This window comes from Piliocolobus tephrosceles, chromosome 14 (genome assembly GCF_002776525.5).
Source record: "Piliocolobus tephrosceles isolate RC106 chromosome 14, ASM277652v3, whole genome shotgun sequence".
In the NCBI taxonomy this organism is placed as follows: domain Eukaryota; kingdom Metazoa; phylum Chordata; class Mammalia; order Primates; family Cercopithecidae; genus Piliocolobus; species Piliocolobus tephrosceles.
Window position 1 is genome coordinate 5,599,915 of NC_045447.1, and position 24,252 is coordinate 5,624,166.

The 24,252-nt window shown below is 42.5% G+C and overlaps 1 protein-coding gene across 1 annotated transcript in view; it reads left to right on the forward strand.

Moving 5' to 3' along the window:
• The window catches only part of DDX31 (DEAD-box helicase 31), a 79,550-nt gene that overhangs the window by 5,158 nt on the left and 50,140 nt on the right, over positions 1–24,252 (forward strand). The window contains exons 3-14 of the mRNA XM_023188968.2: positions 1,791–2,047; positions 2,152–2,227; positions 3,226–3,269; positions 4,701–4,771; positions 6,163–6,227; positions 13,547–13,591; positions 15,253–15,294; positions 16,046–16,110; positions 17,778–17,897; positions 18,032–18,138; positions 19,279–19,514; positions 20,261–20,437. Of these exons, the coding sequence (XP_023044736.1) occupies positions 1,791–2,047; positions 2,152–2,227; positions 3,226–3,269; positions 4,701–4,771; positions 6,163–6,227; positions 13,547–13,591; positions 15,253–15,294; positions 16,046–16,110; positions 17,778–17,897; positions 18,032–18,138; positions 19,279–19,514; positions 20,261–20,437 (1,305 nt within the window). The remainder of the gene's footprint in view (positions 1–1,790; positions 2,048–2,151; positions 2,228–3,225; positions 3,270–4,700; positions 4,772–6,162; positions 6,228–13,546; positions 13,592–15,252; positions 15,295–16,045; positions 16,111–17,777; positions 17,898–18,031; positions 18,139–19,278; positions 19,515–20,260; positions 20,438–24,252) is intronic.

Genomic DNA, 24,252 nt, shown 5'->3' on the forward strand with positions numbered 1-24,252 from the left:
GCTTCAAGCAATCAGCTCACCTCAGCCTCACAAAGTGCTGGGATTACAGGCATGAGCTATGGCACCTGGCAGTATTACAGACTTTTTAGTTTAGCCTAAGAGCAATGGAAAACCTATTGTGTTTAACTCTCAGTACTTGCTTTTAGAGAGATGTTGACATAGGAATAAAGGGTGACCAAGATGATAAAGGATCTAAAGTTGTGTCCTGCTTGAAATACTGAGTCCAAAGAAGAAAGAAAAGAGAGTTATGTGATATATGAAGGAATGTTATGTGTTAAGAGGAAGTAAGCTTGTTCTGTGTTGCTGCAGAAAGTATTAGGTAGATGTTCAAGGGTGCAGACCTTGCATAAATGTCAGAGACAGCGTCCTGATTCCTAGAATTGGTCATGAACAGAATAGGCTGTTCCTCAGGGGCTGCAGGAGGTGTGCAGGGAGAGGCTGCCAGTCCACGTGCCAGGGACTGTCAGGAATTCCATGCATGGCGGGAGTGGCCTTTAAGAGTTTTTGTGCTCCAGGAGTCCTGGGTCTGTAAATCAGGTGAAGTCTGCACGTTTCATGCTGTCTTGCAAATAATTCAACAAACCTGAAACTTGATTTCATCTCTTTCTTTAATCTGAAAATTCATAAACCTGAGACTTTGTACAAAAATAAATTTGTAAGATGGAATATGTCTGTTTTTACTTTATTAATATTCGATATTTGAAGTTGCATTGATTTAATTACTTAAGTAAAGGAATCCTTCTGGAACAAAGAACTGTTGTTCTTGGTAGGTTAGTCTGAAGCTGACAGTCACGGCTAAAGAAAGCCGACACGTAAAACCAAGTCATTATTTCAAGCAAAGAGGAAAATAACGTATTCTGAGAGAACCCCAAACTCCAGAATAACAAGCACTGGCTACTCAAGGGATGCTTTTATATTCATTTGTAAATCAGAGAGGAAGGCCAAGTGAAATAGAGGAATTGGATGTTTCTTCTCCTCCGGGAAGTTTGGACATCATGCATTTAACCACATTCATATAATGGAAATAAGAAGCAACAGGCAAGAGATCCCTAGGGCTGTGTAGCCTGTAATCGGCAATCAGGCAGGGACTCGGGGACTCAGAGCCTCAAAAGGCAAGGGAGGTAGGAAGTAATTGTGGTAGAGGTGATGGATGGAGCAGCATTCTCATTTGGAATGGGAACACGGCATAGAAATTTTCTCCAGGCCATCTGAATCTGGAGGAGCAGCTTGAGAGGAGAGAATGACAGAGATCCAGGCACTAGGGTAGAATGGTAATGAAGGTTTCCGCTTCCTGGGCACGGGCTGGGATGCGCATTTCCCCTCGCCCCTCTCTCCTGTGCGATCTCCAGTGTGCTTTGTTAGTGGAGAGAAAAGATTCATTTTCCCCCTGCCCCTCTTTTCTCCTTGGGCGAATGGGTTCCTAGGAATATGGACTGACACACCCTGCACAAGGTGGATTCTTGCTTCCCTTAAAGCGGACTCCATTAGTTAACATTCAACTGGAAAAATGCTGCTGCTTCATCCTTACCTTATCTTGATTGATTTAACAGTTAAGATGGATGGTGAGGTCTGGTAGATGAGTGAGCTGAGACTTTTTTCTTTTCTTTACCTTTTGGAAGAAGCTGAGTCAAAGAGTCTGATTGCAAACCCTAAACTGTTGCTTGACATATGGGGCATAATGATCTCTGCAGGGAGAGATGCAATTCTGTGGGCAGTCAGGCTTCACTCCGAGCTCTGTCTTCATGGACTAATGCATCTCTTGTTGATCTTTCCTTCTGGGAACAACGCAGCAAGCAAAGGCTATGAAAAGAAAATACCAAGCGTCCAGTGAGGCTCCCCCAGCAAAACGGAGGAACGAAACTTCATTTCTGCCAGCCAAAAAAACTAGTGTTAAAGAAACTCAGAGGACTTTTAAGGGGAACACACAAAAAACATTTTCTCCAAAGAAGCATTCGGTTAGCACAAGTGATAGAAACCAGGAGGAGAGACCATGCATTAAGACTTCATCACTGTTTAAAAACAACCCCGACATTCCAGAACTCCACAGGTATGTCCAGCGGCAAATGTCCTTCAGGAAGAAAAAAGAATGTGTTCTGCCTCTTCTTTGTTAATATTGGCACTGATGCCTGGGTTTTTGTTCATCATTTGCAGACCTGTGGTAAAGCAGGTGCAAGAAAAAGTGTTTACTTCAGCTGCTTTTCATGAGCTGGGCCTCCACCCACATTTAGTAAGTACCTTTCAGTGTTTTCTGGGTCAGTTTTTTTTTGGTGTGTTTGTCCGTTCAGAAGGTCTGTGCAATGGCAGTTCTAGGAAGAGAAATTGGAGAGTGTTTGTTTCTGCTCGAAGTTACCTGAATGAACTCAGATTGATATGATACTCTTCTAGGATAGTTCAGGGGTGCTTAGGTTACTGTTCACTGTTTTCTGGCCCCCACCTTCCCCCATCCCCTGTGTTTTGTGTGTTTTTGTGTGTTGTTTTTTAAGTACTGAAGACTTTCCTCGACTAATGTGATTTAGGGTCAGGACATCACTTGCTAAACTTCAAACAGCTCCCTATTGACTGGATAGCTGTGGTGGTGAAGCCATTTGTGGTGGCAGATGTCACAGTGACCATAGGAGAGGGAACTGTGCTGGCATGTTGCTGTTAAGGGACATCCACAGTTTTAGAGAAGTGAGGGAAGAAGAGTATTTTAGTGTGTGTTCTACAAACAAACGGACACTTTAAAGGAAAAACAGTTCTCCAGACTCATGAGTAAGAAGAAAAAAATATATTAACTTTTAGGCAGGCTTGGTTTCCTCTGTACTTACGGTTACAGCTTACCTACCCCTTCTGTAGGGTGGGTTACCTAAGCTTGTTTTCTCACCTGCAGGGTAGAACAGGGTTTCTCAGCCTTGGTGCTGTGGACATTTTGGACTAGGTCAGTCTTAGTTTTGGGGACTTCCTGTGCATTGTAGGATGTTCAGTAGCATCCCAGGCCTCTACTCACTAGATGCCAGCAGTGCCCCCCTCCCCTTGGTATAGCAAGCAAAAATGTTTCCAAACATTGCCCTTTGTGTCCCCAGTGAGTTAGGTGACAGAATCACTCTGAGAGCACCACCTGGGTGGAAGAACTTAATTTGATCTTAGTAGTCAATGTCCTCTCAATAGTTTCTCCTTTTTTGTGTAACTTCCATTAAATATTTTGTATCAAAATATTAATTAAAGCTTTCTCATCTTCTCTTTTAGATTTCCACAATAAATACGGTCTTAAAAATGTCTAGTATGACCAGGTAAGAACTTCAGGCTCCTCTTGATTTCTTAGGCGTTTCTTGGGTATAACCAGATGAAACCTGTCTGTGCAAGGCAGAGCAAATTTGTGTCTTGGCGTTAGAAAACAGTGCCAGGTTATCGACCATAAAGGGTTGTCATCTCACTTAGCTACTCATTCTCTCCACCTGTTAAATGGAAAGACTGGCTTTCCATCTAGTTCTGCCCTTGGCTCTAAACTGCAAGAGACGTCTCATCCAGAAGGTGGGCTGCATGAGCGCCGCTGTTTTCTGTGCTTCCCTGAAAAGAATTTGGTCAAAATGGAGACTGTGACCATGCCGTTTCTTACTAGTAAGAATTAGAGTCAACCAAAAAGACAAGAGTAAATGTTCAGTTGGAGAGAGTGGGATACTAAAAAAACGTTTTCAATGTTTGTTACAGGGAATGACTCCTGGAAAATAAAGAAGTAAAATAGGTGCGAGGAGATGAGCTTCCTTGTTTTGAGTATTTGTGCTTCTGTGCATTTTCATAATGATTTTTTACTTTTACTAGTAAAAATTAATAAGAATATTAAAGACTAAATGAAGGGACCTCCCCACAAGTTTTTTGTTTATTTCATCAACCAAATTTAAGTGATTTTTGTGTCTCTTCTGTTTCTTGTTTTAAAATACATGTGTAGACACACGTTTCGGCATGTCCATAACCTTCTCCTGGAGAATGGACAGCGGCTGCTGGCTCTCTGAATAGTTAGCAAGCTTCCTCCTGCTATCCTGCATGGAAACCTTTCCATTACGTTTCACTGTGTGTCATATTCCTGTTAGTGAAGGCAAGAGAGTGTGTGATACACTATGTGGTAACTGATTTGTTGTCATGCCTGTTCCTTTTTTTGTTTTTTTTTTGAGACGGAGTTTTACTCTTGTTGCCCAGGCTGGAGTGCAGTGGCGTGATCTCGGCTCACTGCAACCTCTGCCTCCCAGGTTCAAGCAATTCTCCTGCCTCAGCCTCCTGAGTAGCTGGGATTCCAAGCACGTGCCACCACTCCCAGCTAATTTTTTGTATTTTTAGTAGAGATAGGGTTTCATCATGTTGACCAGGCTAGTCAAACTCCTGACCACAGGTGATCTACCCACCTCCGCCTCTCAAAGTGCAGGGATTATAGGCGTGAGCCACCGCACTCGGCTGCCTGTTCCATTTTTAGAAGAATTAGTTTAATAGAATGGCCAGTCTCTGGTTTGCCTCACCGTTTTCAGGCTAAGTTCCAGAAATGTAACTAGGGTTTGATCTTTATAATCATCAAAAGTTTCTTCACACCTTTATTTGAATGCTTTGATAGCTTCGAAGGTGGCAGTTGCTAGATGAATCCAAGTGTGGGCAGTTGCCTTTTATGTATCCTGCGTCTCTGCCTTTAACTGGATGATATAGATAAAGTGTGTTCTTTTTTTCGGGTGGCCCAGTGTTCAGAAGCAAAGTATTCCTGTGTTGCTGGAAGGCAGAGATGCTCTCGTGAGATCTCAGACGGGCTCAGGTTAGTCTCATTTCATCTCTGCCCTTTTTCCTCTGCTCAGGCCCATGGTCATGCAGTAGGTTTTGCCATGAGGTGTCTGGGTTGGTAGTGGTGGCAATTTTGTTTCGTTTGTGGGAGGGAGGCCATGCTTGCTTTTGATTAGAGCCCTGAATGTGTTCACATAATGAAAGGAAGGGGACAGTTGATGGTGCCACGATGAGGAATGATTAGGAGGTAGTCAGGTTCAGCTATAATTTCCTCAGAGCCTACTTTGGGGCTTTACCAAGTCCCATACTCTGTGGCCACAGTTGCCCATTCTCACTCTAGTGGAGAATGAATGTTTTCTTCTGATATTAAACACAGAGTGATTTCTGGCCTGAGCATACACTGATCAGATGCCAGTTGTGCTCGCGGACAGAACACTGTTTCTGCCATGTTCCAGGTCAGTCTGGACTTGCTCTTTTGACCCTGTGTGCCCTCAGTGGGCATTCAGCTATCCTTTACTCCCACCAGCTCGGCCACCATTCAGAAGGCTGGATACCCAAAGTTTTTGCCATCTGTTGGTTTCTCCGTCATTAGAGATTAGCTCTAGAGTACAGACTGGTTCCCAGTCACGTCAGCACTGTAGAGGAGATGTAATTGACCACCGAAGCTCATCTGAGAGGGTAGGGAGGATTTCAGAGGAGGAATTTTCTGGCTCCTGCAGACAGCCATCAAGTTGAGCTTCTGTGTAATTTGGGAGACGTTATCTGATTTGTTTTTCTAAGACCAGCCGAGTGGGCAAGGCTAAAAGCAAAACTGCAAATTTATTCTTTGGTCATCTAGCTTCAGGGACCGGAGCTGGGGAGGGGGCGGTGGAGTTTCTAATACAGTCCCGACAAGAGTGGGGGCTGAGAAAGCCCACCCCGGGCGCATCTGCTGGGAGTGACTTTTCTAGGAGTGGAAGGGCAATAGGCGGGGCACGGGCATGTCGGGGGAGGGGGGGCGCTCCGCAGGTGCCACCAGGTAAATCTTGGTCTCCTCGGATTGACATCACCTGGTGCATGCCTGATTAATCTGCACCTTCCCGGGCGTCAGCTGCATTCTCGCACACACGGGAAGAGTTGGTGGTGAAGAAGAACCCGGAAGTGCACCATCCTGCCTCCGTTCGTCCAAACAGTATCGTTATCTCTTGTTAGATGAATAAAGGAACTGAAGCTTCTAGTTTTTTAGAAGTACTCATTTTACAAAGCAAAATTGGGATTTGTGGCAGACAGGGAAGCCCCTTTTCCCTTCTCTTGGATGTATAATGGGCAGTTTCCTTTTCCCCAGAATCTAGTACTACTGGAAGATAGCAGAGCCTGTTCCCTTTACATCCTTTGCTTTTCTTACATCTGTGTGTAATTGTAACTGCTGCTGCTTTTTTTTGAAAGGTAAAACTCTTGCCTATTGCATCCCTGTGGTCCAGTCCCTTCAAGCAATGAAGTCAAAAATACAGGTGCGTATCAAATGTGTTCTTCTGTCATTGCTTATAGTGCATAAGCAACCAGCAAACTGAACCCTAACAGAAATACTAGGACTAAAAGAATCTGTTTTCACTGAGTATTTTTTTCACCTCCTTTTAATTTATTTATTATATAAATGTGTTGTATCTAGAAACTGTTCCTAGAGTAGAATAAATACACTTCACAATTGTCATAGTGAGTGTAACAGGGAAACTTTGTAAAATGCTCCCTGTGTGTCAGGCATGATACTTTGCATGTGTTCCCTTCTTGAATCTTTAAGTGCTCTCTCCCCCACCCTGTTATAGGTATTACTGTTATCCACATTTTACAAAGAAAAACAGAGTCTTAGGAAAGTTACATAACCAAGGCCATGCAACAAGTAGTGGTGGAACTGGATTTCTACCTCAGTTCTGTTTGGCCGCAGAGACCAAGCTCCTTACTCTGTGTGAAGACTTACAGCGAAGGTTAATTACTGGCTCCTGTGCTGTATGGGGACCATGCATCTGTGTCTTCCACGGTGCCTAACACGGGACCTTTTACAGAATGATGGCTCAATAACGGGGATTTGGTTTTGCAGCCGTCCCTTTATGCTCGAGTCTGTGTTGTATATAAAGCATTCAATTTTAGCCTTCTAAGTTCCCATGTGGTGTATACTTTTGACCAAGAAGGCTGAACTTCATATTTAAAACAGTGGTTTCTCATGCACAGTAAATATGAAAATAAGCACCCGTTTAGCTGAAATATTAATACGAGGACAAACTGGGCTGCCTCATTTTTTGAGATTATGTGGAATTTATCTTTAGTTGTGAAACGTGTTAATTTAGTGCCTGGGTTGAGCCCCTAGGAGGCCAGTTAACTGCTGTGATCCATGGGCGGAGGCTTCATCTCAGACGCCAGCCCAGGATCCTACAGATACAGCCCTCGTTATTCTCAGCTGAGAGGACGTGGTAGGAGCAGAAATAGAAAGTGAAGTGAGTGCAAAAAAACAGGCAAAAGCTAATCGATGACTGTTTTTCTCAGTTTGGATATGCAGAATTAGCAGTGTATGTAGCTTACCTGATACTTGAGTGACAAATAATAATAGTGTTGCATTACAGTCTGTAAACTAAAACAGAGTATCCATGAGTTCAAACTGATATAAATCAATTATTGAATACAGAAATGAGGGAGAAGGTAGAATTCTTCTTTATGTAGAATTCTAATAAATATAGACATGATAGAAATAGAAAGTCACCATTTGGCAAATGCCACAGTAATACTGTTTCAGGCATGAGTTATCATAGGTGCTAAAATGAGTAGATGAAAGTGTTGTAGGGGCTGGGGCGGGGAGTGGATATTTACATAGTCTCAAAATATCCCTCCACAAGATACTTTTTAATTACAAAAGGAAAAGCAGTAACTTTCCAGTCAGGAAGCCTGGCTGTCACTACCTTAACCAGATGATCAGTGTGCATCACCAGTAATGAGATGTTCTGACCTCATGTGCACCCTGATACTGTGCACTGGGGAGGATACATCCCTTCTTGCCAAAAATGCATAACCTGAATTTGGTCGTGAGGAAATGCCGTACAAATCCAAATCAAGGGACACTCTAGAAAATAACTGGCCAGTATTTTCAGAAAGCGTTAAGGTTATAAAAGACAAATGCTAAAGAACTACCCAGATTAAAGGGGACATGACAACAAAATATAACATGTAGTCCTGGATTGGATCCTAGTCTGGAAATAGGACATTAACAGGTCAATTGATGAAATTTGAATAAGGTCTGTATATCAGTCAATAGCATTGAATCAGTGTTAATTTCCCAGTTTTGATAATTATACTGTGGTTTTGAGAATTGATCATATGGAGAAGCTGAGAGAAAGGCATGTGGAAATTCCTTGCTTTTTTATGCAAATTTTTTGTAAGTCTGAAATTGTAAGCCTGAATTCATTCAAAATGAATAGGTTCAGAATTTTTTTAAATCAGTTACAGAAACCCTACAAAATCATCCAGAGATGGAACCAAGTATAGCCATTAAAAAAATGATACTTTTTCAATTACTGTTTGTGAACTTGAACAAATATTCTTACTTTGTTACTTGAAAAAGGGCAAGTTACAAAATGGTACGTATAATGTGACCCTAGTTTCATAACTAATAGTTGTGTATGTATGCATAAAAAGGCTAGAATAATTCTTAGCAAACTGTTAACGTCGATTTTCTGAGTGAGGAATTTTACTTCCTAAAGGTAACTGATTCCCCTCCCCCATATTAAGTGGTTTACAGTGAGAGAATTTGTGTAAAGTGCTTAACATTGTTCCTGGCACATAGAGAAAAATAAATGTAAATTACTACAATCATGTAGTAAAGTCTCATCCACTTACGGACTCCAGGAGAACATCTTGCCAGTGGAGAGGTTTTTCTTTATACCAGTAGAAGAGTTTGGACTCTTTGAGCTATTTGACTCTTTGGACTATTTGAGCTGGAATGGCTTATACAGTTCTAGCCTAGATCTGTGACTGGAGGATGAGAGAGATTTGATGACATACACATCAGGGGAATGGTGTGGTAGGCAGCTGTGCTCAATCCTGGGTCTGAGGGTAACTTGAGGCAAATCGTTCATCCTCTGTGCCTCAGTGTCTTTGCTGTGGCACAGGGACAATAGCAGTGCCCGTCTCCAAGCGCTGGAATCAGAGTTGAGCTAATGCATGTGCAGTGTTGAGACCCGACGTGCAGTGCATGGTGACATCATGCTTTAGCCATCATCAGCAACGTGGTCATGTGGCTAATTGGAGGGGCAATGATTTGATTGGTTATATTCAGAACCATTAGTAAGCCATGTCATTTTTTATTTGCTGCAATATTTTAAAAAATCACGAACAGGTCATTCTATTAAAGACTGGAATATTCTGTAGAAACAGTTTTCCAAGCCTCAATTTAATTCACTTATTTCAAGCAATACTCAATATAGTCCCTTGGAGTTCATTGTAAAATGATTTGACCTGTAAAAAACTTATCTGGAGGGCACAGCAAAATTAAGGCACCCAAAAGATTCTTAAATTACTTTGGTGATGGCATGAGAACGGACTGCTTTTCTGTGTTCACACTCTTCAGTTAGTTTGGCTCTGATTTTTTTTTTTTTTTTAGCATCATATCCATCCTCCCTCACTTACTTGTGCCCTGTGAGGAATTGATTTTTCTTTCTTCTTCTCTATGTAGTAACACCTTTTGAAATGTCAGAATTTCCTAACGTCACACGATGGCACATTGCTACTGTTGTACTAGCATATTTACCATTCCTAGCTTGCGTTCAGTGTAGTCTCACAAAGTCGATGTTGAGTACAGACGACTCTGGTTTGAATTCCAAATCCTTTTCTTCTTTTGGGTAAATGTTTCTTATGCAAAACATGAAAACCATACTTGTAATTGAATTTGCTGTTAACTCTGTGCTTAGCTTTGGCACTAACATTGTTTTGTTTCATTCATTCAGTGTCTTTGAGCACTTTGGATGTGCAAGGCACCGTTGGCTTAGGGGCCTTTTTCAGATTACTTTGGTTCCTTCTATTTTTTATTAATACTTTTTAGATATAATGTACCATATATGTTTTAACAATTTTGAAGGGTACCAAAAATATATATATAGTGAAAAGTAAAGTCATCTATTCCCACTTTGCCCTAGTGGCATAGTTGGCTTCTCAAGATGCCATGGTGGTTATTAGCCTCTTGTATATCCTCCCGGGGAAATTTGTGCATATCAATATGAGTGTGTGTAATTCCTCTTACCACTTTTTTGTGAAATGTTTTTTATGTGTTGCTTGGTTTGATAATGAGTGGTTGCTTTGTTATGCAGGATGTTCTGTGCCTTGCTTTGGTTCTTTTGATGTGTTTTGGGCTCCTTAATTAGCACCATATTGTGCTACCTTGTTCTTTTTGAAGACTGCCTAGCATTTCATTGTATGTATGTATGTACTGTGAATTACTCGTTCTCTTATTGGATGGTGGAATTTATATTCAGTATTTTGCTACAAACAAGGCCACTTAAATACTCTACAGTCTGTAAAATATTCTATAACCTCTTTATGCACACATATGCTCTGTAGGAGAACTTTCTGTAAGTGGAATTTGCATTTTTATTTTAGTAGATAATGCCAACATTAAACTTGGAAGGGAATATGCCAGTGTACCCTCCAGCAGCGGTGTGGAAGGTCCAGTTTTCCCATGCCCTCCAGTGCTCTCAGCTGCTTTATGTTATGTGTCTTTTTTTTTTTTTGAGACAGAGTCTCGCTCTGTCACCCAGGCTGGAGTGGAGTGACGCAATCTTGGCTCATTGCAACCTCCATCTCCAGGGTTCAAGAGATTCTCCTGTCTCAGCCTCCCGAGTAGCTGGGATTACAGGTATTTGTATTTTTAGTAGAGACAGGGTTTCACCATGTTGGCCAGGCTGGACTTGAACTTCTGACCTCAAGTGATCTGCCCGCCTTGGCCTCCCATAGGGCTGGGATTACAGGCATGAGCCACCACATCTGGCGCTTTATTCATTTTTCTATTTGAATTTTTGTTTTGTTTTGAGATGAAGTCTCGCTCTCTCGCCCAGGCTGGAGTGCAATGGCACGATCTCAGCTCACTGCAACCTCTGCCTCCTGGATTCAAGAGATTCTCCTGTGTCAGCCTCCTGAGTAGCTGGGATTACAGGCACGCGCCACCACCCCTGGCTAATGTTTTTCGTATTTCTGTAGAGATGGGGTTTCACCATGTTGGCCAGGCCGGTCTCTAACCCCTGACCTCAGGTGATCCACCCACTTCAGCCTCCCAAAGTGCTGGGGTTACAGGCGTGAGCCACTGTGCTCGGCCAAATTGGTCTTTTTTTAAAAACTGAATTACAGGGCTTTTAAAAATGTATAAATTAAGGAAATTAGCTACTTCTCTCAGGTATGGCATATTTTCCCCCCAGGTTATCATTTGACTCTTGGTTTTGTTTAGGCTTTATTTTTCCATTCTGAAATTTAAAATTTTTTTTTTTTTTTTTTTTTTGAGACAGAGTCTCACTGTGTCGCCCGGGCTGGAGTGCAGTGGCCGGATCTCAGCTCACTGCAAGCTCTGCCTCCCGGGTTCACGCCATTCTCCTGCCTCAGCCTCCCGAGTAGCTGGGACTACAGGCGCCCGCCACCTCGCCCGGCTAGTTTTTTGTATTTTTAGTAGAGATGGGGTTTCACCGTGTTAGCCAGGATGGTCTCGATCTCCTGACCTCGTGATCCGCCCGTCTCGGCCTCCCAAAGTGCTGGGATTACAGGCTTTAGCCACCGTGCCCGGCCTGAAATTTAAAATTTTTAGGTAATAAAACTTATTGGTGTTTTCTTTTAAGGTTTCTGAGTTTTATGTCATCTATTAAAAGGACAACTTAATTCCAGCTTTGTTTTCCTAACTTTATTTTTTTCTCACAGGACTTTTGAATTAAACCATCTTTTTCTTGCTGATATAAAATGGTCCTTATATTATTTTCTAAATTTTGGTATCTATTTGATTCTATTCTCAACTCTATTTACTATTATAATCTCTATTCATGTGCCAGTATCGTTATTTGTAATTGCTGCAGCTTTAAATTATTTTAACATCTGATATGTTTTTCATAAATGTCTTGGTTATTTCTGTACATCTATTTTTCCATATGAACTTTCAAATCAGGTTGTTTGGATATATATGTTATTTTATATATACACATATTTGTGGTATTTTTGTTAGAATTACATTACATTTATGGACTGATTTAGAGAGAATTAGCTTCTATGTACTATTGCATCTTCTTATCCGGAAATAGGGTATATCTTTCCGTTTATTCAAAGTTTACTTTATGCCCCTCAGAGATGTTTTAAAATTTTCTTCATATAGATTTTGTGTATTTTTTGCTAAGCTTATTCTTTTCGTATTTTTTGTTGCTATTAACTTTTTATATTGGAAGGCTACTGAATCATCATCATTATTATTATTATTATTATTATTATTATTATTATTATTATTTGAGACTGAGTTTTGCACTTGTTGCCCAGGCTGGAGTTCTATGGCATGATCTTGGCCCACTGCAACCTCCACCTCTGGAGTTCAAGTGATTCTTCTGCCTCATCCTCCTAAAGAGCTGGGATTACAGGCACCCTCCACCATGCCCAGCTTATTTTTGTGTTTTTAGTAGAGACGGGGTTTCACCATGTTGGTCAGGCTGGTCTCGAACTCCTGACCTCAAGTGATCCACCCACCTTGGCCTCCCGAAGTGCTGGGATTGCAGGTGTGAGCCACTGCACCCAGACGGTTATTGATTTTATATTTTAATGTTGCATTCAGCTGCTTGACAAAATTATCTTGTTTGTAATACATTTTTAATTAATTCTCTTATGGTTTTTTTTCCTAAGATAAAATAACATCATCTGCTAACAATAATTTTGTCTCCTATTTTCTAATTTTGTACATCATATTTTTTTCTCTTGTCAGATTGCTTGGGCCAGGATCTCTAGAACAGTATTCTAGAATAATGGGGTTAGTGAGTGTATTATTCCATTTTTACGCTGCTTATAAAAACATACCCGAGACTGGGAAGAAAAGGAGGTTTAATTTGACTTACAGTTCCACATGGCAGGGGGAGGTCTCGTAATCATGGCAGAGGACGAAAGGCATTTCTTTTTTTTTTGAGAGGGAGTCTCGCTCTGTCGCCCAGGCTGGAGTGCAGTGGCGGGATCTTGGCTCACTGCAAGCTCCGCCTCCCGGGTTTACGCCATTCTCCTGCCTCAGCCTCCGGAGTAGCTGGGACTACAGGCGCCCGCCACCTCACCCGGCTAGTTTTTGTATTTTTTAGTAGAGACGGGGTTTCACCGTGTTAGCCAGGATGGTCTCGATCTCCTGACCTCGTGATCCGCCCGTCTCAGCCTCCCAAAGTGCTGGGATTACAGGCTTGAGCCACCGCGCCCAGCTGAAAGGCATTTCTTAAATGGCAGCAGCAAGAGAGAATGAGGAAGAAGGAAAAGCAGAAACCTCTGATAAACCCATCAGATCTCGTGAGACTTACTTATTATCACGAGAATAACCGACCCCCATGATTCAATTACCACCTCCCGCCCTGCCTCCCTGCCCTCTGTCCTACAACACGTGGGAATTCTGGGAGATACAATGCAAGTTGAAATGTAGGTTTAGGAGCATAGCCAAACCACATCAGTGGCAACCTTAATTTGTCCCTTTCTTCATCGAGAGTGCTTCTGATGTTCTACAGCCTGCCACCCGGTGTCCTGCTCATTTGGAGTCTGTCTTTGTTTATCCTGCTCATGGCATTTCTTTTCTGTGTGTCAACAGCGCAGTGATGGCCCCTATGCCCTGGTGCTCGTACCAACAAGAGAGGTAAGCAGGCTCCCTTTTGGGGCAAGTTTTAAGCACATGCTTTCACTAATGTCCCTTTGAATTTAAAAGTGGTTTTACCATTTTTCTCCCTACTGCACAAGCCACTGGACACCAGTTCCATTTACCTGAAAGCCATCCTTCTGGTTCTTGTCAAAGAGAAAAATTTAAGTAGTCTCTGAGAATCATAAGTATGGAAAAGTATTTTCCTGTTGTCTAGAAACTGATGACACTATTAAATGTCTGTTTAATCGTGTTTTGAATTAATTTGCTTTAAAAAAAAAACCTTGCATTTTCGTAGGTTTTTTTTTTTTTTTTTTTTGAGACGGAGTCTCGCTCTGTCGCCAGGGCTGGAGTGCAGTGGCCGGATTTCAGCTCACTGCAAGCTCCGCCTCCCGGGTTTACGCCATTCTCCTGCCTCAGCCTCCTGAGTAGCTGGAACTACAGGCACCAGCCACCTCACCCGGCTAGCTTTTTGTATTTTTTAGTAGAGACGGGGTTTCACCGTGTTAGCCAGGATGGTCTCGAACTCCTGACCTCGTGATCCGCCCGTCTCGGCCTCCCAAAGTGCTGGGATTACAGGCTTGAGCCACCACACCAGGCCGGTTTTTTTTTTTTTTAAGCAACTTAATTCAAAGCCAAAAGCAGTTGGCTCTGAAAATGAACCTTTAATTTTTTTAAGAAGCTACTGCTACCAAAAATGTTACTTGTTCCTAAAAGTTAAACTTTTCAATAGTTTTTTCTTTCTTGGTGGAGCTCTATTCTATCTAATCTATTTTATTTGCCCACAGTGGCAACTTCAGATTAGGGTATCTGGTTTCTCTATCAAATGCTGATCACTTCCTTACAGAGAATTGATCACAGAGATGATTTGAAGTCAGCCTTTTATACAGCCTGCAGTCCCCTATCTCAGCTCAGTCCAATGAAGGAGCAGGCACAGAAGCTATTAAAATTTTTACAGCAGCAAACTTGCTACTTCTCTAGGATGCTTCATGAATACTAAATATGTGGAAACTGTGTATACATCCTTTAAGAACGGGATTCTGTATGAGGCATCTTTGAAGGTTGTTAATGGTTGTAGCCTACTTTAATTTTCACTTGCTTTGTTCTCCAATGGAGCTGTTAGTTTGCTTTTGTTTTATTGATACAAACTTGAGGAGTGACCATCATCTCCCAGGCTTCACATACCCTGGGACAGTGGTAGAACACAGTCATGGCACCTTTAGAGTGAAGTTCCCGGAGGCTACCCTGTTACATCACTATTCTGTCTTACCTCGCATACATATTATATTCTCTCTCTTTCTAAGGAGAGTTAAATTCAGGTTACTTTGGTTCATTCCCTTACATTTTTGTGCAGCATAGACTTGAACTTCTCTGTGTGGCACTCTGGGAATTTGAGCCAGCAGAGGGAGCACAAAACACTATTTTTGTGTATGTCCAACAAATAGACGTGGTGTCTGTAACTCTTTGCCCAAACTGACAGGTTGCAGAACCAGTCTAAGAGCAAGGTATCTTAGATTCCGTGTATAGGATTTTTTTCTTCTTAAATCTTAACTTCAGGTCCAGGTTTGGATCCTAATCATGTTACATTGTCTTTAAAAAAAAAAAAAAGAAGAAGAAGAAGGGATCCTATTGATCATCTATAACTTTTGAAATTTTTACAGCTGGCTCTACAAAGCTTTGACACTGTCCAGAAACTGCTTAAGGTAAGGCAAACCATGAGTTCCATTTTATCTTGCTTCCTGACTAGTATACCACAGTCTATTCTTTATTTTCAAAGAGATAAGAATTATTTCCTTTTGCCTGGATATCTCTGCTCTCTCTAGGTAGTTTATAGGTTTTTACTGATCTAAACCCACCCATTTCTAGCTTAGCTGGATTATCAGTGACTCCTGGTGTATAAAGTCCTATAATTGGTTCATCATAGTCACTAGCAAGCCACATAGAGAAATGCACAGGTATAGCCTGACGGTGACCCAGTGGAAAGCAACTTAGCTACAAGTAGCGTTTGTTTAGAAAGGAGAGTGAAGGTTTCAGAGTCGAAGCCAGCTAACTCACCAAATTAGATCATGAATTGATCCATTCTTTCTTTTATTAGGGGTGGAGAGTAGGGAAAGGTGTTGCTTGGGTTTTAACCCCAAAAAAGGCAGTAGACTTACTGAAACGTGTTTTCAATTCAGGCTCTGTGGGGAAAGACAGGGAAGCTACTTGAATGATTTAAGAAGCTCACATTTCTCTCTCACTGTGGTGGAAGCTAGTTATCTACCTATAATTCAAGTTACTGCTGATAGTGTACTGGGTGTAGCAATGCCTAGGAATTGTGTCTGCACAATAACACCTTATACAATGAGAAGCGCCAGTTCTCTCTCATGCCTTAAGGAAAGGGAATTTGGAATCAGTGTCTGATGTTTAAGTAAAGGGACTTTGCACTGACTGTGGTCTGCTGTCTTTCTGTAGCCTTTCACCTGGATTGTGCCTGGAGTGTTAATGGGAGGAGAGAAGAGAAAATCAGAAAAGGCCAGGTAGGAAGAGGTTTGTTGGTTGTTATTTCCTTCTTGAATCTGTCCTGCCTTCCTATTCCATAAGACTGGGTCCTTCTAAACCTGCTGAGAGTTTTGTCTCAGGCTCTGCTTCCTAGTCCCAGTGCACAGGGACAGATTGAGTCAGTGGGGAGCGGTCACCTCTAGACGGTGCTGTTTTTTAAAATATTAAACCTACAAACACGTTTCCTTCGGATGTTGCTATTAACAGTGCTGTCACCTTCTTAACTCCCACCTACCCAATGCCCTACAGCATCCCTGGTTTAGTGTACATCCACCTGGGTGCAACTCACTTTTGTATACATTGAGAGTTTGGGGTTTTGTTGTTTGGTTTTACAAAAACAAGATCATTACTCATATAATGCTTTGGGACTTGCTTTTTACAACCAAATATGTTTATTCCTTTCTTTATTAGAATTTATAATGGGTGTCAGTTGAAAATTGTTGCGACAAGTAAATCTCAAACTGTCTTCATTCTTTTGAAAACATTTTTATTGTATTACAGCTTAATAACCAGTACTCAATAATGATGCATGTAGTCTATAACCGAGGAGTAAATATGAAACCTGAAACCTCAAAGCATTCGTTAGGATTCGACTCAGCTGTGAATAACACGAAATAACAGTGGCACAAACAATACACAAGTTTTACTTTACTTTCACATTTAAGAAATCTGACAGAGCCAGTCCAAGGCTGGCCTGGAGCTCCAGTGTCGGGGACCAAACTCGTGTCTTTTTGTGCCACTATGGAAGGAGTCCATTTTTAAGGTTACCTCATAGTCTTAGTTGCAGGCACTCCAGCCATTGCATCTAATTTCTTGCCAGCAGGTACAGAGATAATCATACCTGTTCCCTCCGAAGGTGCTTGTGTGATTGGCATGTTCCCTTTACCCTTTTATCCCATTGCTAAAACAGAAGCATGACTATACTTAACTGCAGGGGAAGCTGGAAAATATATCCAGATAGGCTGGGTGCAGTGGCTCATGCCTGTAATCCCAGCACTTTGGGAGGCCAAGGCAGGAGGATGACTTAAGACCAGGAGTTTGAGACCAACCTAGGCAACATAGCGAGAACCCCATCTCTACAAAGAAAAAAAAAAAAGTACTAAAAATTGGAAGCTTTTATTACTATGGACTGATAGGAAAATGGTTGTTTGGGGAATGAGAAATTAGATTTATTGTATATAACCCATGGGACAAAGCTGAGCCCCATTGTGTGGAAGTTACGTAAAAGGCTTAGCATAAGAAAAAAGTGTCCTAGCAATTGAAGCACACTGGCATGGGATAACTTGCTCAGATACTAGATTCCCTAGCACAGAAACCTTCGAGAACAGGCTGGACTACAATCTTTTTGGAAGGTTCTAGAAAGGATTTATGAATCAGGTAAAGAGCATTGGATTATGTAGTTATGATTCCTTTCAAAATTAAGGTTTTATGATTTGAATGTAATTTCACATCATAACAGTTGCATCTCACAGTACAGGGAAAGACTCAAGCACAGCTTTCTACCCAGTTGTTTTTATGTTTTGTCATGATTTCAGGCTATGTACTGTACATGAAATGAGTCTGTCTCTTTTGCCTTTTTCCTGTGTTTTCTATTGGCATAGCCCCGTTTGATTTACTTCCTTTTATGATATATAATTTTAAACAGACTCCGCAAAGGAATAAATATCCTTATCTCAACTCCTGGACGCCTGGTGGATCATATAAAATCCACAAAGAACATTCATTTTAGTCGGCTGCGGTGGTTGGTGTTTGATGAAGCAGACAGGTGAGCCTCGTCCCAGGATGATGACAGGTAGAAGAGAAGGGCTGTTTCTGCTCTCCTTGTTGCAACTTCTGTGGCCCGTTAGACCACATTTGCTCTTCATATAGATGAAAATTTCTTTTTTTTTGCAACCACAGAATCTTGGATTTGGGTTTTGAAAAGGACATCACAGTGATACTTAATGCTGTAAATGCTGAATGCCAGCAACGACAGAATGTCTTGCTATCAGCGACACTCACAGAAGGTGAGCTAAAAAGAAGTGATGGGTCCTTCTTTGTTCCTAATGAAGAGGAAGGACCTAGATTTAATCTGGGTTGTTTGCTGCAGTGATTCTCAACCTCAGGGAGGTGGGGGGTAGGGAGGGAGATGTCCTTAGAAGACTGCCTTTTCAAACTGTGTGTTCTGCACTCCCAGCTTCGCTCTTCAAGTCATCCAAGACAGATGTGTTCCCCAGCACATGGGGAAAGGGAGAAAGGACAGGGATGAGGATGAGAAAAGACTGGCTGCCGTTGGCTTGGTGGTTTCATGAGGTGTTTTTGCACTTGCAACCCACAGAGAGCAGGGCCCCTGCACTGAAGATGATGACCTCTTATCTGAGTGCATTTTTGATGTAATCACTCTTCCTCCTATAGAGCTATTGAACTTAAAAAATATATCAATGAAGCTCTTCTCTGTTTTCCATCCATATGCAATAGAAATTCTTAGCTCTCTTTTATCAATGGGAACACGAAGGCTTGGAAAAGTTGCATCACTCTACTAGAATCACCCCACACAGTGAGTCATTGACCAGCAGTGCAGCTTTCACTTGCGTCTGGTTTCCTTGGTTTACTAGGCCACCTTGCATGTACCAGATGCCATGCATGTGACCCCTCACAGTTCCCCATGTTCTAAAATTTGAGGGATGATTCATGAAAAAGGGATTCTGTGGTCAAGAAAGTTTGAGAAATGCCCCACATCCCTCCGTTGGATATGCTCAGGGCACATTAGCACAATAAAGGCCCTGAGAGGGCTGCTTAGAGCAAAGAAGCTTTTGTGAAACCTTTGAAATCCAAGGTTTACCATGACTTACTTGATGAAAGAACCCTTTTGGGAGGTGGGAGTGGGCGCAGTATCTGTTGCTGTCTTTTGGACGCTGTTCCGTAGGTGAGTGTTTATAGAATGTTGGTACCGATTGGTTATTAGGCTGTGGGAAGAAGTTTTGGTAGATCTCCCCTCAACACACATGTTGGCACTAGGGCAGATCAGTGCTGGGACTTGGTGATACCCATGGGGTAACATACATAGTCCTAATATTCATGGGTGGGTGCTGTATAGGGGGTACACTTTTGTGACCAGTTTCACGGTGTGTTTGTTGTCTGCTTTGCCCTTCTCACTTTTATCCAAGGTGTAACGCGGCTAGCTGATATCAGTTTGCATGATCCAGTCAGTATTTCCGTCCTGGACAAGAGCCATGACCAGTTGAACCCAAAGGACAAAGCGGTCCAGGAGGTCTGTCCTCCACCAGCTGCGGACGAGGTGGACAGCTTTGCAATACCAGAGAGTCTCGAGCAGCACGTGACTGTGGTTCCCAGCAAACTGAGGCTTGTCTGCCTAGCGGCCTTCATCCTTCAGAAATGCAAGGTGGGACTGTGGGCTAGTGCCGACTTGATCCAGGGAAGAAAGGCCTGCTTTCTTGTGTTAAGCCATTGGTAGCAATGAGTTAAGACACCAAAAATCAGAGGTTTTCCAACTTATGTCTGCATTCTAGATGCAAACTTTGATGTACATCCTTTCAGTCAAGTTTTAGGATTATGGTAAAGAGTCAGAGGTCAATGGTAGCCATGATGTTCAGCTTGAAATCTGTCCTCGATACCTTTCCTGGGACTGATATTAGGCACATCACAGGTGGCGGGAACAGCTGGATGTGAGGCAGACATAGGGACTTGTGCTCATGTTTCTCCAAGAGTCCTGGCATTTGTGTATTTATTTATTAGACTTCTGAGATGACTCTGAGACGTGAGAAGATAGTAAGTGGAAGGGCTTCAGGTTGAAGATTTTCTGCATATGTAGGGTCTCAGCCAGGTAGTGTTGCTGTGGCAAGCCCTGGATGAATAAGGGGAACGGAGCTCCCACACAGCTGTGCTCTGAAGTGTGTTTATTTTTGTCAGATAAGGGAAACCCGTTTGAAAGGATAGCTGTGTCGTTTTCCTCGCCTGCATTCTTTGTAGAGTGCAGTATCACTGTTTTTGATTTTTAAAATAATTCAAAGATAGTCAACTTTATTTCCAAATGGGGGTCAGCATGACTGTATAGTTTAGAGAAATATTCATTTTGGTGTCACGTAATCTTAAAATATGTGGGTTTTTCCTCCCTTTGTATCAATGTAGTTTGAGAAGGACCAGAAGATGGTTATCTTTTTCTCAAGTTGCGAGCTGGTGGAGTTCCACTACAGCCTCTTCCTACAGACCCTGCTGAGCAGCTCAGGGGTGCCGGCATCAGGGCAGTTGCCATCTGCCTCCACGCGATTAAAATTCCTACGGCTGCATGGCAACATGGAGCAGGAGGTGAGCACTGATTTCCCTGTGCAGCGACAGCACCGTGGCCCCACGTGGAAATGGGGACGAACCTAAGTCCGGCAAACCTGTTCTTTAGGCTCAGCAGTGGCTACGACCCTTGCACACTCCACTGGGCAAGTCAAGAATTAGACGAAAATGGGGGACCCACTGGAACTAGAGGGGATCACCCTGCTGGGTTGATGTGGGCAAGGAGAGTCTATTGTTCCCATTTGCTTTTGCTCCAGGAGCTGGTCTCTTCCACCCGAGAGAGCTCACAGGCCCCGACTTGGCCTGAATCTACTTCAACCAGCTGTTAAGGCAACAGAGTACCACTAAGTAGCTGGCACCAGGGAAGGGTTTTGCCTTTTTAGTACCCAGTGTGTAATTAGGGCTTGATGTCTTCAAATTAAGAGCATTAATGGAGCTAAATTGTGGATCCCATATGGTACTGCTGAGCACGGCTGCTGTCATTGTCAACAAGACACAGCGCTGCACTCAGAACGCTTTCGGTTGGGAAAGGGTACTGTGAACCAAAGGGCTGCGGGTTCCCAGTTCTTTCTCGGCACGGAGTAAGATTTCTGTTCACGAAGAAGAGTACAACATTTCCTCTATTTTAGGGACTTAGCTGTGTGAGTCGCATTCCTCCACTCTTAACTAGGCCGTTTGGTAGGGAGTCGGGGTGGAGTACGGGAGTGAGATACGCTCACTGGAATTGGGAAAGAAAGGATGAGCAAGGCTCAGAAGTAGGAGCCATTTTGCCCTAGAGGAGAGGGTACCAGGCAGCTTCGCAAATTAGAAAGTGGGAAAGAAAACTAGAAATCGGAATGAGATTTGACTTGAGCCAGCTTAAAAGATCATAACATTTTTAGAGCTAAAAGGGACACCAGAGGTTTGACACGATCCTAAACAAGTCCAACCTCTCTTTGCTTTTGCTCTTTTGTTTTAATACTGAAGTAAATAGAGGCCCAGAAAAGCGAACTTGCTCAAGGTCACTCAAGGACACAGGTTATTTGCCACAAGATTATATAGAAATCCCTGAATATCCCAGCCCTTGTGCATTAGGTTAACTCTTGGCCTTTACCTTCGGATCCCTGATTCAATCAAACTTGTTGATTTTATTTTTTTAATACCATTAATGGTTTAGAGTTTTGTTTTTGTTTTAAGCTTTGTTTACTAATCCTGTGAGTCTGTTTTTACCAGAGGCGTTCTGCGGCGTCGATCCAAGCGATTGGGGGAAGCTGGGTATGGACTCAGAATAGTCTAGGAATTCGCTATAATAGATCACACACAAGAGTCTATAGCTTCATTATACAGAGGCTGTTCATCTCACATTGTAACAGGGAAGTAGTCTGGCATGCTGTTTATAGCTGTGCCCTCTGGGGGCACACTGCTTGTGGTCCTGTCCTGGCTGTCATTTGCTGACTGTGTAATCTCAGGTAAACATTTAACCTCTCTGTGACTTAGTTTCCGTGTCTCTAAAGTGGGGATGATAATTGTACTTCCTTTAGGGTTGACTCAGTTAATGCAGACAGAGCTCTCCGTACCGGGCCTAGCACACAGGAAGTGCTCAGTAAATGTTAAGCGCCTTTATCATTATTGTTTTTATCTGTCTTTCAGAAATAGTTCTGTTTTTATAGTTTAAAAGGTTTTTTTTTTATAATTAAAATTGTGTTTTTATAGTTTAAAAAGGAGAATGTCTGTGTAGTATTTAGTCTTTGCAGTGGAAGACAGGAGGTTATAGTGTCCCTGTGTTTTATTTTCTAAGTATTAGGGGTAAGTTTCTTGTTCCAGACTAGGCTGAAACTGTCCCACTTAAGTTTTCCTGACTTATTACCCTGGCCACTATCCTACAAGGCCTTAGCATGGTCTCCTTAGATGGTTGACATGATTCTAAATAAGTTTCTGAGCATTGGATAGGAGTTACTATTTGCATGGTAGTTGTGATGATGGCTGACATGATTCTAAGTAAGTTTCTGAGCATTGGATAGGAGTTACTATTTGCATGGTAGTTGTGATGATGGCTGACATGATTTTAAGTAAGTTTCTGAGCATTGGATAGGAGTTACTATTTGCATGGTAGTTGTGATGATGGCTGACATGATTTTAAGTAAGTTTCTGAGCATTGGATAGGAGTTGCCATTTGCATGGTAGTTGTGATGAAAGTCCCAGAGTTTGGTAGGTTTTTTTTTTCTTGCTCCAAATCTGAATACATCATAACTAGTCTTTAAGGTGTTTCATAAGCTTTTATGAACTTTTTGATTTTTTCTGATTCTGATTCTACGATGCAGCCATTAAAAATGATCATTTATAAAGATCGTGCAGCAGACTGGACAAATGGATCTGTCCTTTTGAGGGTCTGAGTACTGACCCAGGAACATAGTTCCCGGGTTCGGATATCATTCCGGCCCTTTACCATGTGTGTGTGTCCTTTGGGCAAGTTCCTTAACCTGTCTGTGCCTCAGTTTTTTTCTTCTGGAAAATGGGGTGGTGATAGTACCTACACATAGGGTTGTTGTGAGGATTAGCGAAGTTCAGATGTGTGAGGTGCTTAAGTCAGTGTCTGGTACATGGTGAGCACTCAATGAATGTTTGTTGTTTGTATGTCTTTATCCAGTGTACTCAGTGAGGTGTGCCCTGGGCTTCCAGCCATGGACAAAATCTACGCACATGAAAGCCCAGAAAGACATGCCACAGCACACAGTGACTGTGCCAAAGCAGCAGAGACTTTACTTTTTTCCAGATTTTGAATAGTTTGGTTCTATTTCTTTGTATTTGCTGCTGACGGGTGAATGTGACCAACTCAAGTGCATAGAGCATCATGACTGAAGAGCATTCAGTAGGCACCGTTGCAGGCTCATACTGAAAGCATTCTAGGATGCTCACCTTTTGGTCCAGCAAGTCTGTTTCTAGGAATTTAACCAAAGAGAATAATTAAGAATCTACACAGTGACTTATTTACAGAGATGTTTGTCACAGCATTGATTGCAATATTAAAAAATCAGCAGGGCGTGGTGGCTCACGCCTGTAATTCTAGCACTTTGGGAGGCTGAGGCTGGTGAGTTGCTTGAGCTGGAGTTCGCGACCAGCCTGGGCAGCATGGCAAAACCTCATCTCTAACAGAAAATACAAAAATTAGCCAGGCGTCGTGGTGCATGCCTGTAGTCCCAGCTACTCAGGAGGCCAAAGTGGGAGGATCACTTGAACCCGGAAGGTGGAGGTTTTAGTGAACTGAGATTGTGCAGTGAGTCTGGGTGACAAAATGAGACCCTGTCTCAAAAAAAAAAAAAAAAAAAAAAGCCGGGCGCGGTGGCTCAAGCCTGTAATCCCAGCACTTTGGGAGGCTGAGACGGGCGGATCACGAGGTCAGGAGATCGAGACCATCCTGGCTAACACGGTGAAACCCCGTCTCTACTAAAAATACAAAAACTAGCTGGGTGAGGTGGCGGGCGCCTGTAGTCTCAGCTACTCGGGAGGCTGAGGCAGGAGAATGGCGTAAACCCGGGAGGCGGAGCTTGCAGTGAGCTGAGATCCGGCCACTGCACTCCAGTCCGGGTGACAGAGCAAGACTCCGCCTCAAAAAAAAAAAAAAAAAAATCGGAGACAAGCTTCATTGCATACAACATTGGTCAAATAAATAATGGCGCATCCGTTTAGCTGAGTACTGTTTCACCACAACAGATGACCTGGTCTTTAACTTATTGGCATAAAGAGATATTCATATTCTGTTGCTGTCTAAGAGCATGTTAATAGTATAAATAGTAGGGTGCCATGTTTTGTCTCTGCAATTTTTTGTCTCTTGACAGTTTGTCCTATGGTCAGTCCTG